Raw genomic sequence first — 22,915 nt, 5'->3', positions numbered from 1 at the left:
GATAAACTAATCACCTAACAGACCAGTTTAGGGGGAACGTCATAATCTAAATTACTACATTGAACTCACAACGATAAAGAAAACATATAAACACATTTCTCTAACCACTAAGGGCTATCTTGTACCTCCAAAGAGACAGACATGTACCAGGGGAGGCAGACTTCAGCATCAGTCCAGCAAAACCTGGGAAGGATTATACAGCCTTTGTGCCTTAGAGGAAAGAAAAAAAGCTAAGTATTGCTCTCCAAAGCCACAGAGCAGATAGCCAAATGAGCTAGAACTAGCACCTAGATGAGAAAGATGCCCTGAGTTAGCTATCTGGTACGCAGTGCAATCTGCAGTTTCCTTCTGCTCCTTCTAACTCTGGTCACTTACGTACATTCCAACTGTAAATTTTCAATAAATTATCTGATGCAATTGGAAATAATTCCATGGAGTGGAATGACTTCAGAAGAATTAAAAAGCCGATAGTAATTACAGTGTCTACCTCCCTACTGTTCTGTATGGATGAATAATGTTCTATAACAACATTGCACACACACATACAATCTGTACTGTCAAATTAAACATAACTAAAACAAATAAACTAAGATTGCAAGTTATGCAAGCAGCTGCAGTTTAAAGGCTTCAGCAGTTAATAACAGACGCATCTGCCAGTTATAGTCAGCTGTAGTTAAACTGGATTTTCAGGTTCAGTCTGCTAGAACTAATGTATTACAATTTATTATGCTGGGGGGAAAAAAGTAGAAAATGCTGAACTTTATTAATGTATTAGTTTATGGCTTAATCAGTATTTTGTTACAATATATGTATGTCTTCACTAAAGTAGGACAGATCATTTCCAAATTTTAAAATCTTTTACTTAGGTATTAGATGATACCTTAAAGCAACTTGCCAAAATGTGAAACCAGAAAGTTTTGGGAATCTAAGTTCAGAATCCTGGAACCATGTAACTTAGAATATTTCAATTCAAAACAAGTTTTCAAACACAGGATCTACTTGAGAAATTGTATGCAACTCAGAACAAACTGTGTAGAGCTGTATGCATCGTAACCTTACTTATAGAAACTCTTCTCATCTTTATCAAAACTGATTTCACAAATTAAATGCAAAAACTACATTAACTCTGAACTGGCAAGAGAAGAATACAGTACTAGTAGAGCAGAAATACAAGATACACATAACCCAGACTAATGCTAAACTTCAGTCAATTTTGTTTATAGTAAAAACTGTTATCCAGATTAATCTCTCCAGTCTTTCCTCAAAAAAACATCCTTCATGTGTTTCTTTTGCAAGCTTTCCGAGTATGAATGTAATTTTGAAATTGGTTACAGGAATGTTCCTTCATAAGTCTGTAAATACTTGCTCTATATAAAAGGCTGCCCGGGTATTACTCCATATATTAATCAAGATTCTCCACCACCTTTTGCCCCTTTCGTAAGTAGGGACAGCATACTCAAAACCAAACCAAACCAAAACAAAACAAAACAAAAAAAAAAATAGAAAAGCAAGAGATAAAACTAGTGTATTTCAGACATGATGTTTGACACTAATAAGGACAAAGTTCAAGCTGTCTTTCAAGTGAACTCTGCTACCAAAAGGTAAACTGAAACTGCAGTATTACAAAAGGGAGGTCTAAAATAACTACACTTTAAAATGCAGTACAGAAATGTGGTAGCCTGAAAGAATGAATTTTCAAATAGCTTTTTTAAAACTCACTCCATTTTCAGCTCTTGCATCTTTTATTACCAGCTCTGCAAACCCTATCAGGCCTCCTCAGCAAAATCCTGTTGCACTAAGCACTGTACACAGAAGAGATTCTGCCTTTAAAAGCTTAAAAATAACACAGCACATAGGCAGTAGAATGATCTGTAGTAATTTTTCTCTCTAATGAATGTCCTTCCTGTACTCTGTCCTACCTATAAAAGGAAAACTTAGTTCTCCTCCTAGTTTTCTCTCAATCCACTCTTGCTTGATGTATTTAATAAGGTAGACAAAAGCAGCAATACACAATCTGATGAACAAGTACCGTATCTGCTGCCACTGCCCTTCCGTTGTCTCTCTACTAAAGGGAGGGAAAAAACCTGTTTTCTATGTATGTTTGCAGAGAAGGATTTCAGCTCAGTAGGCTAAACTGGTTATTTTTGAACAATGCAATCTCAGCACAATTCTGGGTTCAAAAATGGTAAACAAGCATGGGACAGAATAAAGAAATTCTTTACAATCCCAAATTACAGTTTGGTTAACCAAAGCGCTCCCTCAGCCAGGTCATTACTGCTGTTTTCTTCCACTATCATTCCAAATGAACTAGCCAAAGTCAGATGATTTTACTGATCAACTTCAAAGGAAAGAGGGATGAGCATAAAAACAACTGAAGCCATAAGGTAACAGTCATAATAAGGTTCTGTGAGTACTACCATACCTCATCATAGACTAAGACAATTATTAATATTCAGCTCAAGCACACGCTCATTGTGTGTTGCATGCTAGATAAATTCTGGACCATTTTATTAAAAGCAATTATCTAGACTGTCTATTCAGCATAACTTCCTAGTCACTATAATCACTTACTTGTTTCAAGTAGAATCAGGGTCTGCGTGTGCTTTGCATTCCAAAAAACCTAAGCCATATGAAAGCTAACACTCCAAAACCTCTCCTTCCTGGGGAAGCACTGGACATGGCATGAGGGGAATGGCAGCTCTTGTATTTATGCTTGTGTCTACCTCACAAGGGCGAGTCAAGCTTATACATTTGGGTATAATAGAAAAAAAATCATAAAACAACAAAAATAATCAAGGCCACAGTTCAACAACTGCAAGCTGGACTTAGCAGCAACAAAATCCATTGTCACAAAGAGATGTAAAAACCCCACTTGTGTTTTGAAGACCAGGATAACAAAAATAGATGTTTATCAATAACCAAGTAGCTGTCTGACTAGCAGCTACTAGAATGACAAAGATTTTGGACAAAAGCTAGAAAGCAGAAAGGGTATGTATTTTAAAAGTTATCTTATTAAATCATATAATAAAACACTTCAGGTAAAATATTCAACAGTAAATTGTCTTGCAAACAGCACAAAATGCATATTGTGTATTTTTTTTTTTTAGTTAGCATGTAATCTGAATGACTCAAACTACTTAGATTACAATTATTCTGATATTCAAAACTGGATTCACACACAAACACAAGCCAATCTGGCAAAGCACAGCTATATGAATCACAGCATTTCTTTAATGTTATATGCGGTGTGCATTTCATCAGCAATGAGCAACAAGTTCCCTAAACTTACTGATAAGAACACACTATTTTAGCATACATAAGCACTATTATATCAAACAGAATTTGAATTTCTGGATTTGAAAATAAATTTAACATCCAATACTAGAAGAAATCAGTGAGATCTTCCAGGACATTTAGAGCTGAACAAATTGTAATCCAACTCAAGTCAGCAGGGGCTATCCAAATTCATCAGTAAGAGAAGAGTTCAGGGATCATACTTCTGATAATTTAATTTCACATTCAAAAATGTAGAATGTTATTCCTTAAGAAGTTGTTATCTCAGAATGGATGAGAAATCCCAAATAAGTAGAACACCTAAAAATAATTTATTTGAATGACATGGTTGCAACGGACAGTAAGAGTAGATTTTATAAGATCACATTGTACATAGGAAAAGAAAAATACCATGCAGTGTCTGTGAGCCTAAAAGTATGTGCAACCTAGACACTCCATGCAATACCAGAGGTCTAGAACTGAACTCTACTAGCCAGTTGAATTGGCAAATATTACTGAAAATATTACAATAGGAACAATCATGAAAGTTGGTTCTGCTACACAGCGAAGTCCCAGTGTTTAAGAAATTATTACTGAAAGAATACTCTAATGGAAAGCCTTCATGTTCACCAACACAGATGTTATTCTCCATCATGTTCCATTTTACATTCCCAGAAGTATTTTGATGCAGAAGTAAAAAGGGAAGTAGAAAAGAGCAGAAGACATATAATTGCATTAACCTCACCACGGAAGTCTTCCATTTGTTCTAGTTTCCTACACTCTGCATACACACACACACACACACACACATTTTCTCTCTCTTTCCCATGGGCAATTTGTGCACCAGTCAGTAGCATCAGAAAGATCAAAAATACCAGATTAACCTTAATAAGATGAAATAACACTAGCAATACAGACACAAAGCCTAACTCACTTTCCCCCTGTTTTTCTGGAGTACAATGAAATACACACTATGTCCCAGCAGAACTGGCAGTCACTAGCTCTCAGCTTTACAAATTTCTTAAGGTACTTTATGTTAGTTTTTACTCTTTATTAGTCGGTTTTAACAAATGGTAAGAGAGAAAAAAAAAAAAAAAAAAAAAAAAAAAAGATAGAGAATATGAGCTTTGTATCTTCTATTGCTTCTGAATACCTGTAATTGTGATGTTTATAAGCTAAAAATTGACAAGGGCAAGAACATAAATATAGTTTTGAGTTTTCCTTAGAGCACTGCAAGTTCTCCACTAACAGTAATTGCACAGATCCACAAAGTCAAAACAAGTTTCTAACTCTTTTTCAACTACTGCAGTAGGCATTTATAAAAAGAACATAAGCAAATACAAGTGTTTTTTCCATGCTCTGATAACTCTGATCTGAAACAAAAACTTGTTCAAATTTGCCTTCTAGCATAAACTACTGAAAGAAATATTTTGTCACCAGAATTACCTTAAAGAGTTATAAGCATCTGAAAAAGAAACTTAAAAAAAAAAAAAAATGGAATGTAAGTTACTCTTAATTCCAATGTACTGCCTATCCACACCCTTCTACATCAAAATGTTTAAGATGTTGCTAGTTAGCTATAGCATTCACTATCTTTATAGCTATAAATGTATCTCCAAGCATATACGTATGTATATATAGAAAAACATGACTGAATCATGACTTCTTCACCTGATATAGCCTTCATTAAATTTAGGAAATAACTTCTCTGAGGTTTTTTAGACACTGAAAGTATTCAGACAGGAATTTGATCTCTGAAATGATTCTTCATCACTTTCCTGAACTGAACGCTCCAACTTTGGGTTCTTCTTAATTACCAAAGTTCTTGTCTTACATTCAGCATACCTGTGCTCAGTATTAATTGCTTATTCCACCACTGTTTGCAGGAGAGACACTGAACCAATAGAACTGTCAGTAGATTGGTTACAGATGACATGTAATCTTTATTTTAATGAGACATGTTAATTCAACAGAATAAAACAACCACTCTGTTAACAAAACTGAAGTCCTTAGCTTAGTTTTTCCTTACTTGATTCTTGCGATAGACAGATGAACAGTGACACAAAATGGACATACACACCAGTCCATAAAAAATTCAGTAGCAAAGGAGAAAAATTATGAACGCTGAGAAAGCATTCAAATACTTTAGTAACAGGTATTACAAATATCCCGAGTTGGGCAGACACATCCAAGGACTCTTAATGAAATAAAGGTTTAAGAACTAGCCCCAATTCTTACCAAGTCTCTCCCATAACTTGTTACATGTTAAAAATTTAAAAAATAGATTATAAATAATGTATTTGTAAATAAAAAGGGAATACGAAGATTTTATTGAGATCTCTATTGCACACTAACACAACATTGGAGTATATTAGAGACGAGTATAAGCTACAAGCTGGAGAAAGTTGAAGTAAGAACTGCATTTGAAATAACTGAAACAACGTTCATTGTCTGGAAAGAAACAATCAATTTCTGGAAAGAAACAAGCAATACTAAATTTGATATTATATCAATAGATACTATTATTTTAATACTAACTACAGCAAATAAAATGAATAACCAGAAAGCCTTATGTAAACACAACAAATATGTTGCTTTCTCTGCTACCTCCATCATTAAATTTATCTTTATAACCTTTTAACATCAAATTTTGATTTTGGTATGAAGCCTGCCTTAAGAGGTAATTAAGAAACTAGGCTTAATTTATATTATATATACTGAAGTCACATACAAAGGGGAGATAAAAATGCAGCTGTTAATGCACTTAAGTCAGAATGTTACCAGACACAATCCGGGCATTATGGCTAAATATAGTTCAGCCTCTTGATTCAGTTTCAGTAATGTATTATCAAGCTGATGATTCATGTTGTCACAGTCTTGAAAGATAAATATGGCCACCTATTTACTTAAACTATGTGTTTTTACAAAATTTTGGTATCAGAAAAGCATCCAGTTTAAGCAGATATTTAAGGTTTTCTTCCTACAACTACATCCTCACAGCTACTTCTCTGCCCATCAGATGAATTTCAGTAACTTCAGGAAGGCTTCACATGGCCCATTCATGCATCCACACTGATGGTCTTCAAGCTATGGGTTTCAGACATAGGAACAACGAAAATAAATCAGTTCCTCACATATTCATAGTCTTCTCTGAATTAAAGCTAAGATCATTTTCAACCAGCTTGTATTAGTGTGGTAATATGGCCTACCCCTATCAACAAAGCTGCACGTTGAGGCACAAAAAATGCAATAGACAAAAATCACGCTCTTCGATACAGAACTTTAACTAACTACTGTTTTATACAATATAATTCAAAGATTTACCATCAACTTGGAGCCAAATCCTTACATAATCTCTACAAATGTTTAGCTGTCAAAATGACTGAAGCATGCAAAGCTAAACACTGGGTCACCTGAAGGATCAAGTTGTAGAGTGTAGGAAACTGAAGTGTTTGATTCATATTATTTTTTAATATATAGTTGCCACTGGAAAATTTTACACATATGATTTTTATAATCATTCTGTTGATAACTTAAACTAATCTTGCATAGGGCCTCTGTTCCCTCTGTATGAATTTTCAGGGGAAAAAAAAAAAAACACAATTAATTAATAAAAACAACTTCGCAATTAACTTCAGATCTTGGTAATTAGTACTTTTGTAAATAGATAAAATAGATTAGAAAAATCAAGATATTTCACTGAAGGGAAAAGAACTCCCTTTTCATCTGCAAATTGTTCAACACAAGTTTTTAGAACATCACAGTCTCCAGAAATTTGCTCTATAAGTAGTGCTTACATTACAAAATAGATGATCTCAACCTAATTATGAATTTTAATGGCTACTGTGAAATCATCATGGTTGTGTATCTACTGGGCAGAACTATAATTTAAGTGCAACTGACCTAAGTTAGCAGTTAGTTTGGAAATAGGTTGTAGATCAGCCAAATGAAGCTATGTAAAACAAACCTCAGAGAAATGCACTAGATGTGCTGAAAGCTTTTTTCAAATTATTAACACCTACTGCTGTAAGTTCTATGGTAACATAATAAAATATCCAAATGCAAATAAAAGCGTGGGACTCAAAGCAAAATCTACATAGCATTATGCTCTTTTAAATAATTATAAGATAAGTATCAAATAATTCTGAGGTCTTAACAATTAAAAGCCAAACATATCCAGGTAAAATGTAGTGCACTGTAAATTGACACGTTTGGGTGATTTCTAACAGTCTGATGCTTTTATTTAACTCTGTATTCCTCTTAAGGCAATCAGCATATTAAGTACTATCACCAATTATACTTAATACTATTTACACAGGCACTAGACATCATACAGAACAGATTTTTTTTTCTGACAAACAAAAATTTCTTCAAATCCAAATAAATATTTTAAATATTCTTAATGGAATAACAGAACCATTTTATTAGTAATATATATATATATACATTTCTATACTATGGAAAATTTTTACACATTTTAAGACAGCTTTTCTGCAGTATTTTATGATTTCATGTCAAGACTCCTATACATTTCCTGTCTTCTCAAATAACTCAGAAAAATATTTGTGACCTTATGATAACAATACAACTCTACAAAAGAATTCAGCTCATTACCCAATGCTGTGGTTCAAAAATAGGTGTAGCATGTGTAACAGACATAGCATATGAATAACCTCCTCACCTTAAACTGGATTACTAACAAGCTTAACACTACACTTAAATTTAAGCATTCTGGGGAATCAAACCGTGACTCAACACTTAAGTGCTGCAAATTATAAACTAACCAAAGATACCACCTTCAGATTGTGAGGCACTGTTATCCACAGACTTCCAGATCTCACTACTGGGTTATAACAAGATTTGACATTCTACTTCAAAAAGACAATGAGTCCCTAAAATCCAGCAGCCCATTTTTTAACATCAGCACAAACTACCAAATGCCATTCTGGATTCGCACCCAATGTCCCTATATGATTTATTTCTCACAAATTCATCTTCTTGCTGCACACAGTTTTCTGTTGGGAAAGGCGGGACAAGTTGAAGTTACTCTTCATATTACTCCATATCATTGACAATCCATACGAAACAGGTGATCCTACACAACTTCACAATAACAAATTATGAAGAGATAGTCTCTATTTTCTTTTCTTTAAGAAAGTTGTTACTTTTTTTTTTGCACTGTAATGATCCAGCCTTTACTACTTCCCAAGATCTTAAGATGTCAGCATAGATCTGTTATAAATTTCCTAAATGGGAGAATCTGTAACTTCCCAAATTCTGTAGTTTATAAAAAATGTCAGCTTCTGTCAGCCTGGAAAGTTCTTTTAAAGGGGTAACTTCATTTTGCAGTCCTGGCCAAAAGAAACAGCTGTCACTTTTTCTCCACATGGTTCATCCCTGGCACTTTATCATTTCAAAAGGCAACTTTTCTTCCAGCAAATAATAAAAATATAACTTTCAGTGTGCTCATTACATTCAAGGAATTTCTTCAGATCCTACTAGTTTAATGAAACTGTGAAAACTGTAACTCTAAAGCACAGAAGATCTGTTTGCATAGCTTTCAAAGTATAACTGCACCAGTTCTGAAGTAAGAGGAAAATGTCTATTTCTTCCATTTGTATGGCCAACAATAACTTCTACATTCTGACAGAATCATGTGTATACTGGCGGGGAGGGAAGTTTCAAAATACTTTTATCAGGAAGCCCACAATTAAATAAAACGCAGGCTCCCCAGATACTGATCCAAATTGATGCACAGGCTTCTTTGACTCCAAATTTCACGGCTGCTCTTTTGTTTTTTTGAACAGTTACTTATTTTCTCCACCAAGAACAACATTCATAATTTCCAGTGTAGATGACTATAATAGATGTGAACAACAACTGAACAGAATTCTCTTGAAGGAGAGAACTACTATTTTTCTATTTGAAAAGAACTCAGTACAGCAAACCACTTAGTTTGTAACAAAGTACTTATCTACTTTAGAAGATTCAATGCACAGGAAAAAGTTCATTATCTCATTTATATTATACTGAAAAATACTCCAGTGGAATGTATCCCATGCTCCACTTAACAACAATCTAGTAGTCTCTTAAGGACATTTAACTGAAAACAAATTCCATCTTCTACTTTTGGACTGGGAACTCTGTAGAAATTATGTAGAAATAATATGACAGTGAAGGTGAATCTACGACACGTGACAGAACAAGCAAGACAGCATTATTCTCACCACCATCTAATCTGTGTAAAATCCTCTATCTCCTAAAAGTAGCAGTAAGGAGCCAGACCAGACTGCTAGGAACCCAATGACTGTGTGAGAGCAGGGAAGGTGGAGGACTTGGCACGCAACATGGAGATTTACCTCTTACATAACATTGTCATGTCCATAACTAACCAAGATGAAATGGAAAAAAAAAGGCAGTTCAAATGTAGCCTGAAGTGACCTAAAACACCTTTTTGCTTCTAAATGAACTCCTTCACAAGTACAAAAGTAGTAAAAACAAAGAGCATATCTAATGTGGTACAGCAATAATAAAATGTTAAATATTTCCATTACGTTAAAAAGCCAAATGCAGTTTTTATGCAGATAAATAATTATTATCTGTGGAGGCTTGAAATACTTTAACTTCTTTATGGTTATGGAAGACAACTGGCAGAAAAAAAAACATTTATACATATTTATATGTATTTGTAAAAATATAAATAAAAATAAAACATTCTTTCTATCCTAATCTTCAGTTCTAACACAATGGAAAGGGGAAGGAGGTGAATGGAACATTTAAGACTACGCAAAAATTTTAACTCACACAAGGTAATATATTGAAAGCCACATGCAAACAAACTAATAGATACTCAATGAGTAATGATTTGTAGTAAAATGATCAAAAGGATAGTATCGTGGTAACATTCACGACACATCCATCATTTTAATAAATAAAATTTCCCTGTCATTAAAATGTAGTTATCAATCTATGGGTCAGAAGGTGAATGCTGTGACTTTTTTGATTTATATATAGTTGGTTAAAAATTAATTAAAAAAAAAAAAAAAAAGAAGCAACACATTAAAAAAAAAGCTTTAAAATATTAAGTGTTTTCAATTATCTTTACAAAGTAAAGATCAGTAGCCCGAAATTATCCCAGTTAAGTCCATCTTCTTTACCTCATCCTATCTTAAAAAACATCCTGGACAGTCTTCCAGAGTCAAGACTTTAGTGAAAGGAGCCAATGACTGCCACTATCTTTTGAAACCATGGATTTATGTCTCAATACTCTGGGACTAGCTTTCTCCATTTCATTTTCAACTCTGACAAATACAGAGAAAAATCCTTTAAGATACTTTTGTAAGATTTCATAAAGCAAAGCTCCCTTTTATGTGCAGCTGACCTCAGCAACTGGCAAATGTGCATCCTCTCCCCCCAGTCCATAAGTAACGTTCACAATCATGTATTTTTTTTAAAATGTATGATTTAGACATGAGCCACTATAGCCTGGCTCATTCTCTCTGCAGTCTTAGAGGTTAGATTTCTTTTAGCTCCAGGTTGAAATATTCTTTAAAGTGTTTGATAAATCAGGAGCACAAATCCACATAGAAACAAGCTCATCACCTCCCCCTCACCCCCATCCTGACAGTATAGTGTCTTGGATACACATAGAATGGGGAAAAAAATGCTGTGTAGTGGCAGGTCAAACTTTTTGATGAATGTGTTGCATTTCTACAAGATGAAAGACTTGCAGTCAGACCAGTATAGTAGGTTACCAGTCAAGATAAAGACTTCTGCAGAAGGAATCCTTCTGATTATGCAAGTATCTTTAAGACTGACAAAACCCACCTGTTTTAATAACATGCAACATTTCAGAAGTTGTAAACTACAAAATCATGTAACAACACAGCTTGGAACTAGGTTTCTAAGAATCCACTGTTAAATTACAACAACAAATAACTTTTTAACAACTTTAATACCTATCTGCCAAAACACAATTATTTACAAGTGTTCCATATATTAATTTCATCACCAGTATTATGATCTCAGCAGTCTACCTCTGTGTATTAGCACTGAAAGATGTGAATACAAAATATGAATTTAAATAAGTATATATGACAACAGAAAGATTAGCTTTCTTTGATGAAGGACTGAGAAATATAGGTCTCTAAAGACTTGTAAAAGTAATATTAAAAATGCATTTCTTTACTCCGCAAGATTTTCTTACCTTTCAATACAGGATGTGTTTTTTATTCATCCAAGTCACCTCTGAATGTTTTACAAATCAGAAGTAAAATGCTAACAGTTCTGTCACTAACACCTGCACTTCTTTCCTCCATCACCCCTATACACACATTCTAAGAATAGAGCCAGCTAAAAAACGCATACCAAATGCAGATATTACAAGATATTTTGACTGATTACTTACATCATACTTTGCAATTCAGGTGTAAAGCTTGTTGATTTTCTTCCACTGCTTGAAGAGGCAACCGTTGACATTGGGCTAGCCACAGTGCTGCTCATCTGAGTAAACAAAGAAATAACAGCACTTACAACACTTTACTTATATCTTATTTTAAAGAGAGCACATGTATGTTTCACACTAGATATTCAAAAGGGAAGAAAAGCTATTTGGGGTTGACTTGAATGTAAAAGCTCTGCATGCAGAAAGAAACCTGAGACACTGTAGAAAACATAGGAGAATTGATGTTTACTGTAATCAAAGTATGGGAAACATGCACTATTTTTTAAAATACCAGTCAGATTTACCCTAGGAGCACCAATGGAAAAGTGTCAAGACAAAAATACCACTATTCTGGAATACATGGTATTCACAGGCACCAGTATCTTGCTACCCAAAACATCCTCTTCTATTCCTGCCGGATCCTAGGCACTACTAAATCACATCCATACCATCTCCACTGAGACTAAGAAGAGTAAAATAGAATCTCAGAAAAAGCCAGATAAAATCTGATGAGCACAGAGTTTACAGGCTTCCCTTCTAAAACACCAGCTTTGCATACACATACTGCTTAAGTCGTTAAAACAGAAATGCATTAGAAAGTGGGACCTGAACATCATCATAATACTTATATGAATGAAGGTACTATCTTTATACAAAATATTTTACAGCTTTTCTACACAAATTTCTCATTAAAAATCTCCAAACCAAACACGGGACAATTCTACTCTTATTCTATGAAGTAATTAACGCATGTACATTTTCCTCTTTAATTATTAAGGCATCTAATTTGCCTAAACTATTTCATTTTTAAAAATAGTTTACTAAAAGACTGAAAAATTAAAAGTAATCTAATTATGGATGATTCCATAAATATGTAAGAGGGAGTTTCATTTTTCCCTTCAATAATTTTTTTAACAAAGAACTGCACACACTATGTAAATCTCCCTATAAACAGATTATATTCCCACTACATTTCTTCTTCTTCTAGATTGCAGCACATTAGTAACAGCTGAGTTGTACATTTCTTGTACTATTAGTAGTAGAAGTAGTAATGACAATGAAAACCATATGTTAATATAGTTTGCTTTGCTTTAAGACCTCTAAGAGATCCTACCTTTCTCCACTTTAAATTTTAAAGTTAAGATAGGTTTCTTTCCTAAAAAACCCATCAAAAAGTACCTAACCAGATTTACATTACACACTATTAAAAGCATTGCAATCAATCACAAATATTACGCTTCGACTTAAGAAAACTTGTAATACTCTAAATATAAAGCGTAAGATGCCTTCAAAAAGAATTAGTGCTTTGAAAGGCTAATGAAATAACAGCATATGGATGAACAACAAAATTAATAAATTTATGCATTTAGATTTAAGTTTACTTTTTTTTTATTAATGCTTTCAAGTAGATTTTCACAGACTTCTGCTCATCTTCAAGCAGATTCTAATTTAAGTCCCCACCCTGCAAGCACTTAGGCACATGTGTAACTTTAATCACAAGCTTACTCCCACTAAAGTCTGATTTTAATCATAAGTAGTTACACACCAGGTTTAAGTGTTGGCAGGATACTGCCATAACCAACAGTTACCAGAGTCATATAATCTAAACAGTCAAATTAGTGAGTTTAAAAGCAAAACAAAATAAAAAGGAAAAAAACATCTATAACATGAAGGAAGGTGACAGCATATTTCTAGGAAAGCTCTGTGTACACACGGAAGGATGTGAAGGGAAAGCTGCAATGGTACCAGGAACAGCTCAAGGACTGGAAAATTTATGCATGTTTTACTGTTCATTATTTGATTGGGATTGATTATGATTCATTTTAGGAGCTGTATTTATATCCAAGAACACATTACCAATATTCTTAAATATAAATTAATACACTGTAAATTTTATATTTTACCCAGACCCTAGAGAAAGTAGTTAGGGGAACACCTCAGTTAATTCTTTCTAAAACAGCCATAGAAAAAAATCCTGAAACATACCAATCATACATGCCTTAAAGTTTAAAAACTGAGTAACACACAAAGACTTAAGGTATTTTTAAGTTATTGGGGGTTTTTTAAACTAACCATTTCATTTAAAGCATATGGCTATTCTCTTTGAACATCCATGACAGACATTTTGCTTTATCCATGAGGTTCTGTTCCACTAACTTATGAAGCATTCTCCCAAAATTAAAAAAAAAAAAAAAAAAAAAAAACAACAAACAAACAAACATGAGACACAATTCCACAGTTGCCTCCTCACAGTGTAATATTTGTGATTCATGCATGTTCTATTTTGGAGTAGATACATTTAAGGTTCCTGCCCTCTAAGTGGACAAGAACAGTTTAATTAAAAAAACTTGCAGGGCTGAACATCTGTATAAGTACCAATAGGTTTGAGAGCTGAAAGCTTATCAGCTACTACACTAAAAACTTGGTCTTCCTATTGCAACCAAATGATTTAACTTTCAAATCAAGCAGGTGTACAGCATTTTCTTGACATAAAATAACAACAGCTTGTCAGGCTTTGTCAGACCCTTTACAATAATTACTTCCACAGCCCACGTTTTGTTTGATGGCTTAGATAATTAACTTCTTTACACATCAAAGTCCCATTGTCCATATGTTCCATTTCCTCTCTTCCGGACATTAAAAAAAAAAAATAAATTCAAAAGCAGAAGCACTCTCAAATCAATTTTCTTCAATAAGTACAGCTAACATGGAACTGAAAAACCTACTGTAACCTTCAATGGGTCAATATACTGTTCTTGTTTTAGCTCTGAACTGAAACGCAGCTGTTTGCCATATTCTACAAAATTAATTCAGATGTTCAGATTAGGTCACAGATTATTTCAACATGCTGTATTTTAATCATGACCTCTAACAAGGAGAAGATAACTTCTGATTTACACTACTTGGACTAGTAATTACGAGTTCCTGTCCACACAGGTCCAGCTTTTACAAATTCTTTTCCCATAAGTAAAATATTGGAATCAAATATATAATAAAATATACATTAAAAATTATATATAATCATTAATATAAATATTTAAAAGCATCTACTGTAATATCTGTGTCTTTAATGTTAAAGAGTCACAACAGAAAACAACACTTGTTCCATATGAATCAGCAGAAAAGTTCTCAGTTGAGGGTAACAAATCCTAATTTCTCATCAAGTTTAGGCCCATCCGTCTCACCGAGGTAAGATACATGGGTAAATTTCCATTTCATAGTCATCCTTCATATATCCACTCTGAAATTACCAAGCACTACTAACTCACACTGATGTTTGTACAATCAATAAGAGATCTGTATAACCCATCTATTCATTCAAGATCCAGTTGAGACACATGTAAGAATTGAAATTCTACTGCTCCTAAAACTTGAATTTAATATACAGGCTATACATTTAGCCCATAACTGTAGAGCGTCACATCTCCAAGCTATTTCATATCATTTGGGACATACAGTTTTAAAATTTGGGACATTGCAGTTTTAAAATATACATACACACACACAGTTAACAACTCTGTCTTTTGAAATACTACTCAAATACGTTCACCAGCCACCGTTAACAAGATGTCATGGGAGGATCTAAGAGAAAGGTACATCCAAACAGTCACTGCAGAACAGTCCTCCAATACATCTGTTCAATAGGTGATCTAACCTCCGTTGGGAAGAGCAAACGTTAGTATTACCACAGATTTCACTCTACACACACACAAAAAAAAAAGACCTAAGTCTAAACTGGGTCAGTTTAAAACTAAAGTAGATTCTCACAGATTTTACATGATGTCTCTGTTATAGGCTAAAAAAAGTGCAGAGTTACCAAAAAAAAAAAAAAATGTAGTGTCCCTGCATAAATTTCTACATTAAATAACACAGTAGTGTAGAATTTACTATTATGATGACTTAATTCATCAAACATACATCTACTGTGGTTACTGCATTAGTCCTCTTTTCTTGCCTTTCATAAATACATTTTGCATATAACCTGAAACCATGCAAAAATTTAAAGACTGACATATTTTCATTTATATAAACCCAAACAAAACAGTAAGGAAATAAAAGCCAAGATGACTATGAATTAACACAAAATTAAAATTAATGCTTTTGTTTTCATACCCTCTATTTCAGAGTAATTAGATTAACTAGTCTGTTACCACTGAGTGTTTTACTGCATGCATGGCTTCACCAGCAGACAAAAGAGTATAAGATAACAGTCTTCTAGGACTGGAGATGTTAAGAACTTAATTAACTACAGGAAATACAGATTTCTGTTAGTACACTTCTTTTAAAAAACAGAAACACAGCTGTAAGCCCTGCTGAACACATGCAAGAGTGCCTAAGTGCTAAAAATTATTAAAAAAAAAATAAAAAAATAAAAAAAAAAGTTTAAAAAAACCCCACAATAACCCATAATACTACTCATTAAGTCCTTAAATTCTCCTGAGCTGCTCGAGCAGGCTGGAACTACAAACACTCTACAGGATCTCAGATAAGCACAATGCATGGATGACTTAGATGTTAAAACACGAGTTACTCAAAGTGTATAATGAAACTCCTTTATCACCCTCTAACCTGTTCAGGTAAAAAAAAAAAATCAGCTTCTTGTGTAACAATTAAGAAACGGCTTTACTTATAAGCAATAAGATGAATAACTTCCATATTCCATAAACACGTCTACTTAAAAGCCAAGCAGATAAGGCAAAGACACAAACTTTCAAGGAACAGTCAGACCAAATCCAGGATTAAAAGCAGTCTGTGGGCAGGCAGTGACACATCTGCATCAGGTCTGCACACAATCATATTGTTCAAAGCTAGGGATGCAATCTCAGCTTTCTTTCATTTTTTTAAACTAATTAACAAAGTATCACAAAGTGGAATGCATGTGCTATTCATGCTAAGGATAACACATTACATCTGCTTCTGCTGCTTCCATTTATTACCTGATAAACTAGATGCTTATGATAGTTTTATTTTAAAGTGAATACCAGAAATAAATATTAATCTTCTAGCTGTCAATGCACAGCCCAGCTTTCACCACCCAAACAAATAAGCATCCCATCTTTAACCATGACACTCTTTCTTGGAACAAAACATGGTTGGAAAGCCCACACGAATACAAGAAATACAACTGAATATCATTTCCCCCCTTCCATTTATAAGGCAACTCAGTTATTCATTCCCATTTAGAAGTTAGTTAAAAAACATACACGTCTGATAACAAAGAGTAAAACAAGTTTTCAAATACATGTAGACATAGGTTTTGGTCCAAAGAATAAACTGCATCTTACTGATTTTATCTTTAAAACTGTTCTATTCAACATCCCTGGAGATAAAACAATCCTTAGTGGTCATTTCTGCATCTCATAAGAAAGTATCTTTGTCCGTTCATTTTACCAAAGATCTTAAATGAAAGCAGAAAACAAGCACAACTCTCTCTCACTGACTTTGCAGGGAAAGAAAAGTCACAAACAAACTACAGACTAAAGCATAAGCTTCTGACTCTATTCTGCATAACAAACACTGTATTTTACTTGAAATTACTCTGCATGTCCTCATATTTTAAGCTATTATTTGTCCATCCAGGAGTTAGACATGGCAGTTATTTAAGCCTCTTCTGAAACAGACCACAGAATGATCTGGACTACTGAAAGAATATTAATACACAGATGTGACTATTTTATTTGAGACTGAGAAACATACAGCATAATCTTACATGAGAGGTATGCCTCCACATCTGGAGATGTTTACAAACACTTCTCTCAGTGTTTCTAACTCAAGTCTCATCAGAGATCTGTCCTTCCCCAGAAGTGATTATTTTTAAACAAGAAAGCCAGGAATATGAATCTAATGTATATGCCCACCTCCATCTGAACTGAACATGCAGCACTTTTTGCAGAACTCCATGCCACATTTGGCTGTTAATGGCACTTCAAATTAAGTACCAATGACCTTCTTCTTCCTTCCTAAAAAAGCTTTAACAAAACGGGGTAAAAAACAGACAACCTGTAACAGCAAAGCTTCCATATCTTCCAGAATCTGACTCCTGTAACCATAACTTTGGACTAGCAATTATTTTTTTCAAAATGCATTATTTTAGTAGTATTCTGAATCTTCCAATTACTTAATAATTGTATAGATACACAATTCAGCACCATGACCTTCCTGAAGTAATCAATGACAATTTTCAGTGAAGCAAATATAAGGTGTGCTTGCAAGTCTTGTGATAAAAAATGGCTTCAAGTCATTAGGAACTTACATACTTGACTCCATCATGCAAAGATGAGCAGAAACCAAACCATAACTTACTCAGTATTTTGCTTTTTCTGAAGTAAAACATTCCTATATGAATATGCAGATGTCAAGTGAGTTCTGCCAGTATGCTTTACTGTTCATTTGCCAACAAACAAATCCATTAGTCATCATGGCTCTCACGTACCTTTAGTTCCATCCAAATTTAAGGTTTCTCTAATGCAGTTGGATTCTCTGTAAAATACAACCAAGTTTACCCCTTCTTACCATTAGCTTTAAACTATACTTTCCTGGGTATAATTTCTCTCTAGACCTTCACGTGCCTTCATCTGTTCAACTCCTTTCCAGAAGGCATTATCCTCCCAACCTACCACACTGACTACATTGATCTTCCTCCTTTCACATCACCCTGAGCTGTGTTTAGTTCACGATTGGAAATGCAGTTAAAATAATTTCATAATATAGTTCCACACTTACGTTAACGAACATTCTGGCATATCATCACTGCCCCATCGCTACCCTCAAGTTAGGGCATCAATGTACATATCAAAAATTCCTAATCAAGAATGATTAGGCAAATACATAGCTGAGATTATAAGAATATTCTCCAATTCTTATTGTTGAACTGTTCTTCGTCTTTCTGAAATCACTGCTTGCTATCATAAGTCTAAATTCTCTACAGCAGAAAATGTCTACCCCCACTGTTGCTTATCTGCACAACACCTAACACAAGGAAAACAGGAAAAACAGCCACAGCTTTAATACAAATTTCAACCATGAAAATCAGCTCTTATGAAGTAGATCTAACAGTAAGTCAGTAACATTCAGGACACTAACCCCTTTCAGAGATCTCATGGTCACAGATGATGTCCAATAGGTTTCTGCTAAAATGTATTCCTGTTTACTTGAAATTACATTTTTCTTCACTACTTAAGCATGATTTGTAAAAGTACTTAAGGCTGGAAGGCTGTATTGATAATTCTTATGATTTATCTGAGGGACGCTAGCAAGAGTTAGGCAAATATGTAGGTGCATCAAACCACCTCTTTCATACAGACTCTTGGCCTCTTTCTACCATTAGTTACTCCTTCTATGACAGTTTAAGAAGCTGTGTGAACTAGAAACTTTGCAGTTGAGTCTGAATGTCTGATTATAATCAAATGCAGTACTTCAAAAGTATGCAAAACACAAGGGTAGACAAAAGCCAAATATTATTTATAAGTAGAAATTTATTCTGCATTAGCTTGCAAATGAACACTTACTAAGATTACTTCAAATTAATAATGTTTACATGTAGCACTACAAATGCCAATTACCTGAAAGAGATTACAGATCTAATCAATATCATTTTCAGTACCTTTGACATGCAGGTTTCTGATCGGCTCCAGATAAGCTCTTAACTGAGCCACTACTGCCTGGTTCCATGAGAACACAGGCCGAGCTAGTTTCCTTTTCTTTACATACTTTGTGTATCTACACATTTGGATATTTCACAATTTCAACAAGAACAGCAACTCAATTAGTTCCTATGGTATAATTACACTACTTGGGTTTGGCCTCGTGCCTTAGAACACCCTTGCAATAATGACCTCGAAAGACACTGTCTAGCTGGTCTCATCACTTGAGGGCATCACATCAGAATGGCAGTAACAACATGAACAATGTTCAGTGTTGCTCTAGACTATTATATGTAAGTAATTCTTAAAACACTTGTAGCTTACTAAATTACAGCTTGCTTATGCTGACAAGTTACTAATTGACTAATCAAATTTCAGACAGCTCCATTCTGTTATTCAGAATTGAGCCCGTGAGAGTAATTCAGTTGGTTATGCCACTCAGCCGCTTAGCAAATAATCTAAAGGCTACTGAATACTGTTACACCTGAAGCAATGTTTCCAAATACATATACTTGAAAATCACGAGTAAAATGTCAATAAAGCATAAAAGGATTTCTAGATTACCTCTCAGAGACACAACTGAGTTTTTCCTCCTAACTTTTTAGCATATTCTGGTTAGATCTCAAGCTTTTCTTCAGAATCATCACAGCTAAGAATTTATCTAAACAAAAACTAACATTTTGATATTTTCACATAACTCACAGAGATGGTGCTTTTAGAAAACTATAAATAAATACTGTTACAGTTGGAAATGCTGCTGTTAACATCAGCGTTCCCATCTACACTGCAACAATACACAGGACATAAAGGAACCAAAATAAAATAAAATCTGATTTGAATATTAGTAACACGCAAATATGAGCCTGTGCAAAGTCCACCAAAGTTAACAGAAAGACTGACACTGCCTTCCATGGTACTTGGATCTGGCCAACAATGAATAAAGATATGCAAAACGGGAGAAAGGGAGGGTGCACTGCACCCTGCCAAGTTAGGCCAAAGGGAGAGAGGCCTGTACCAAGAAAGAGAATGATGTGGGAGTTAGATCAAAGACTCCAAAAGAAAATTTAAGCGTATCACCAACACCACTACAAACCCTGAAACAGATTCACTCTTAGAAAATCAAATGTCTCACAATAAATCATTAATACTACTGCCATAGAGCAAACTTGGTTGTCTGAAACGTCAGGTTCTTACCTCCCCTTCACATACACAGTATATTTTGCATGTATATTGTGCTTTGAATTCATAGATGGCAAAGCATTCATTTGTATAATTTCTAGGAACTTATAAACAGTTGATCTGTACATAAGACATATAAAAATATAGTTAGTAAGTGGCAAAACCACTTAAAGCCTATATAGAGAAGTATTTTTCCAGACTAGCTGTTATTCCTACACTAGCTGTTATTCCTAGGCTTTTAGCATTTACCAGTAATTTCTGTGAGGGCTAAAAATTTCCATATGGAATATTACTGCATTCCTATTAATAAACCACCATGCCTGTTTGTGCAAAATAAGTAAAATCTACTTCCTTCCGAGAAAAATTATAAACTACTGACATTTCACAGCATCAGAGTGACAAGAATAAATTAATAATAACCAGCAGTACATGGTATACTGCAGGCCAAACCCTGGCCACCATCACATAATTTTAAATCTAAAATTAAAAAAAATATATATATAAAAAAAGGGTTCTAGAAACACCTTCAGGATTCGTTGCAAGACAACAGAACGAACAGGGCAGGGTCCAACGTGTGCTAACAACACCGCAGGCCACGAGAAAACCGCCGCAAAGGCGGAACATGGGAAAAGCTGCTCCCTGCAACACACACACACACACACACACACACCCGCCGGGGTCTATCGCTTCCACCCGAAATCGCCGTGGTTCCGAAGGCTGCCGGGCTGGGAGCGAGCTGGCAGCCGGGGACCGGGCAGCATCCCTGCCCGGCTGGGAGGCAGGGCCGCTTCCAGCCGGCTGGGCTGGGCTGGGCTACCGGCGCGGATCGCCGTACGCGGGGCAGCCGCTTCTCCCGGCCGCATCCCTCCGCCCCCCCCCCCACTCCCCCCCCCTCCCAGGGCGGTTACGCTTCGCAAACTGCCGCACGCAACCCGGCCAGCGCGACCCACGAAACGCAAAACGGCGAACAGAGATGGGAGTTAGCAGAAGCCCCCGCGCCCATAGGCAAACCCCCCACACACACACCCACTCCCTCCCGCCAAGCAGCGCTTCGCAGGTATCGCTGACGGGGAAACCCGCGATGTTATTCTTTCTGAAGCCCCCCTCCCCTCGCCCGCCCCCCCCCCCCCCCCAAAAAAAAAAAAAAAACAAAACAGCCTTCCTAAGTTAGGTAGCAGCGACATTGCCTATGCGTGCCCTCGCTGGTGACTCACTTAAAGGCTCACCCCCGGGGACGGATGGATGGATGAGAAGGCTGAGATGTGCAGGGGAGGAAGGAAGGAAGGAGGGTAGGAGCAGCCTGGCGTGGTGGTGCCCAGTTCCCCCCACCCCGTGTGCGGCTATCCGAGAGGGGAAAGCGAGGGGCAGGAACTGAACCTCGTCCCTTCCCCTCCACGCCTTGCCTGACACCGGGGCAAGAAATGTGGGGGGCGAAAAACGGCGGCCTCGCTCTCCCTCTCGCTCCCCAACCACCATACACACACACACACCCCGCAGCAGCCGCGACCCCGGCGCTGAAGCGCACAAGGCTGTGAGAGGGTTTGGAGGGCGGAGGGGGGGGGGCGCAAAATGGCGCCGCCCGCGCCGGGGAGGGGCCGGTTCCGCCACACACCGGCCGCGGCGCGCTGCCGCCTCCATCTGCTGTGTGGCGGCCGCCGCCGCCCAGGGCAAGAGGAGGAGCCGGGCCGGGCCGGGGCGGGGCTCGCCGCCGCTTCCTCCCCGCCGCCGCTTCCCTCGGGATCGCGGCCCAGCGGCCCGCCTCCCGCAGGTGCCGTGCCGGGTGGCTGAGGGGAAGGCCCCGCAGGCCGTGGCCGCCCCCGCTTCCACCGTGGCGTCGGGCGTTGCTGGAGGGTGGCGGTAGGAGGGCGCAGGGCCGCTCCGAGTGCGGGGTTTTGGGGAGAGGAGGCCGGATTCCCCCGGCGCGGCGGGTTGTGTGCGTTTACACAGGTGTCTGGCCGCGGCGCAGGTACCAGCACGCACCTTCGTCGCTGCAGCTACAGCCCTGTAGAGGTGTTTGAGAACAGTACCGCGTCTTCCCCTCGCTGCGTAAAATAGCTATTTGTGTACTTTTTTACCCTTGGAAGTACCAGTGGATCGTTACCCCGACACAGCAAGTTGTACGACTTCAGCCGTACCACTAATGGTTCAAAGCTGCCCCAGGGGAGGTTCAGACTGGGCATTAGGAAGCATTTCTACACCGAGAAGGTGATCAAACGCTGGAACAGGCTTCCTAGAGAGGTGATCGATGCCCTGACCCTGTCAGTGTTGAAAAGGTGTTTGGACAATGCCCTTGATAACGCTTTAACTTTTGTTCAGCCCTGAACTGGTCAGGCAGTTGGACTAGATGGCTGTTGTAGGTCTCTTTCGACTGAATTAG

The 22,915-nt window shown here is 36.6% G+C and overlaps 1 protein-coding gene across 3 annotated transcripts in view; it reads right to left on the bottom strand.

Annotated features, from left to right (window-relative positions):
* Nucleotides 1–22,277, bottom strand: part of SUPT3H (SPT3 homolog, SAGA and STAGA complex component) — a 277,772-nt gene extending 255,495 nt beyond the window's left edge. The window contains exons 1-3 of one of the 3 annotated variants that reach the window (XM_033005008.2): nt 21,753–22,109; nt 21,063–21,177; nt 11,681–11,775 (exon numbers count right to left, since the gene is read on the bottom strand). In XM_033005008.2, the coding sequence (XP_032860899.1) occupies nt 11,681–11,775 (95 nt within the window). In that variant the 5' untranslated portion in view covers nt 21,063–21,177; nt 21,753–22,109. Of the gene's footprint in view, nt 1–11,680; nt 11,776–21,062; nt 21,178–21,752; nt 22,110–22,150 lie in introns of those variants that run through there. The other 2 variants (XM_033005009.2, XM_033005007.2) reach the window with 2 other exon arrangements.
* Between the last annotated feature and the right edge of the window lie 638 nt (nt 22,278–22,915).

Source organism: Tyto alba, unplaced genomic scaffold, assembly GCF_018691265.1.
Source record: "Tyto alba isolate M040663 unplaced genomic scaffold, T.alba_DEE_v4.0 Super-Scaffold_40, whole genome shotgun sequence".
NCBI lineage: Eukaryota > Metazoa > Chordata > Aves > Strigiformes > Tytonidae > Tyto > Tyto alba.
The sequence above is the reverse complement of the archived record's forward strand: the minus strand, read 5'-3'. Positions and strand labels throughout refer to the sequence as shown.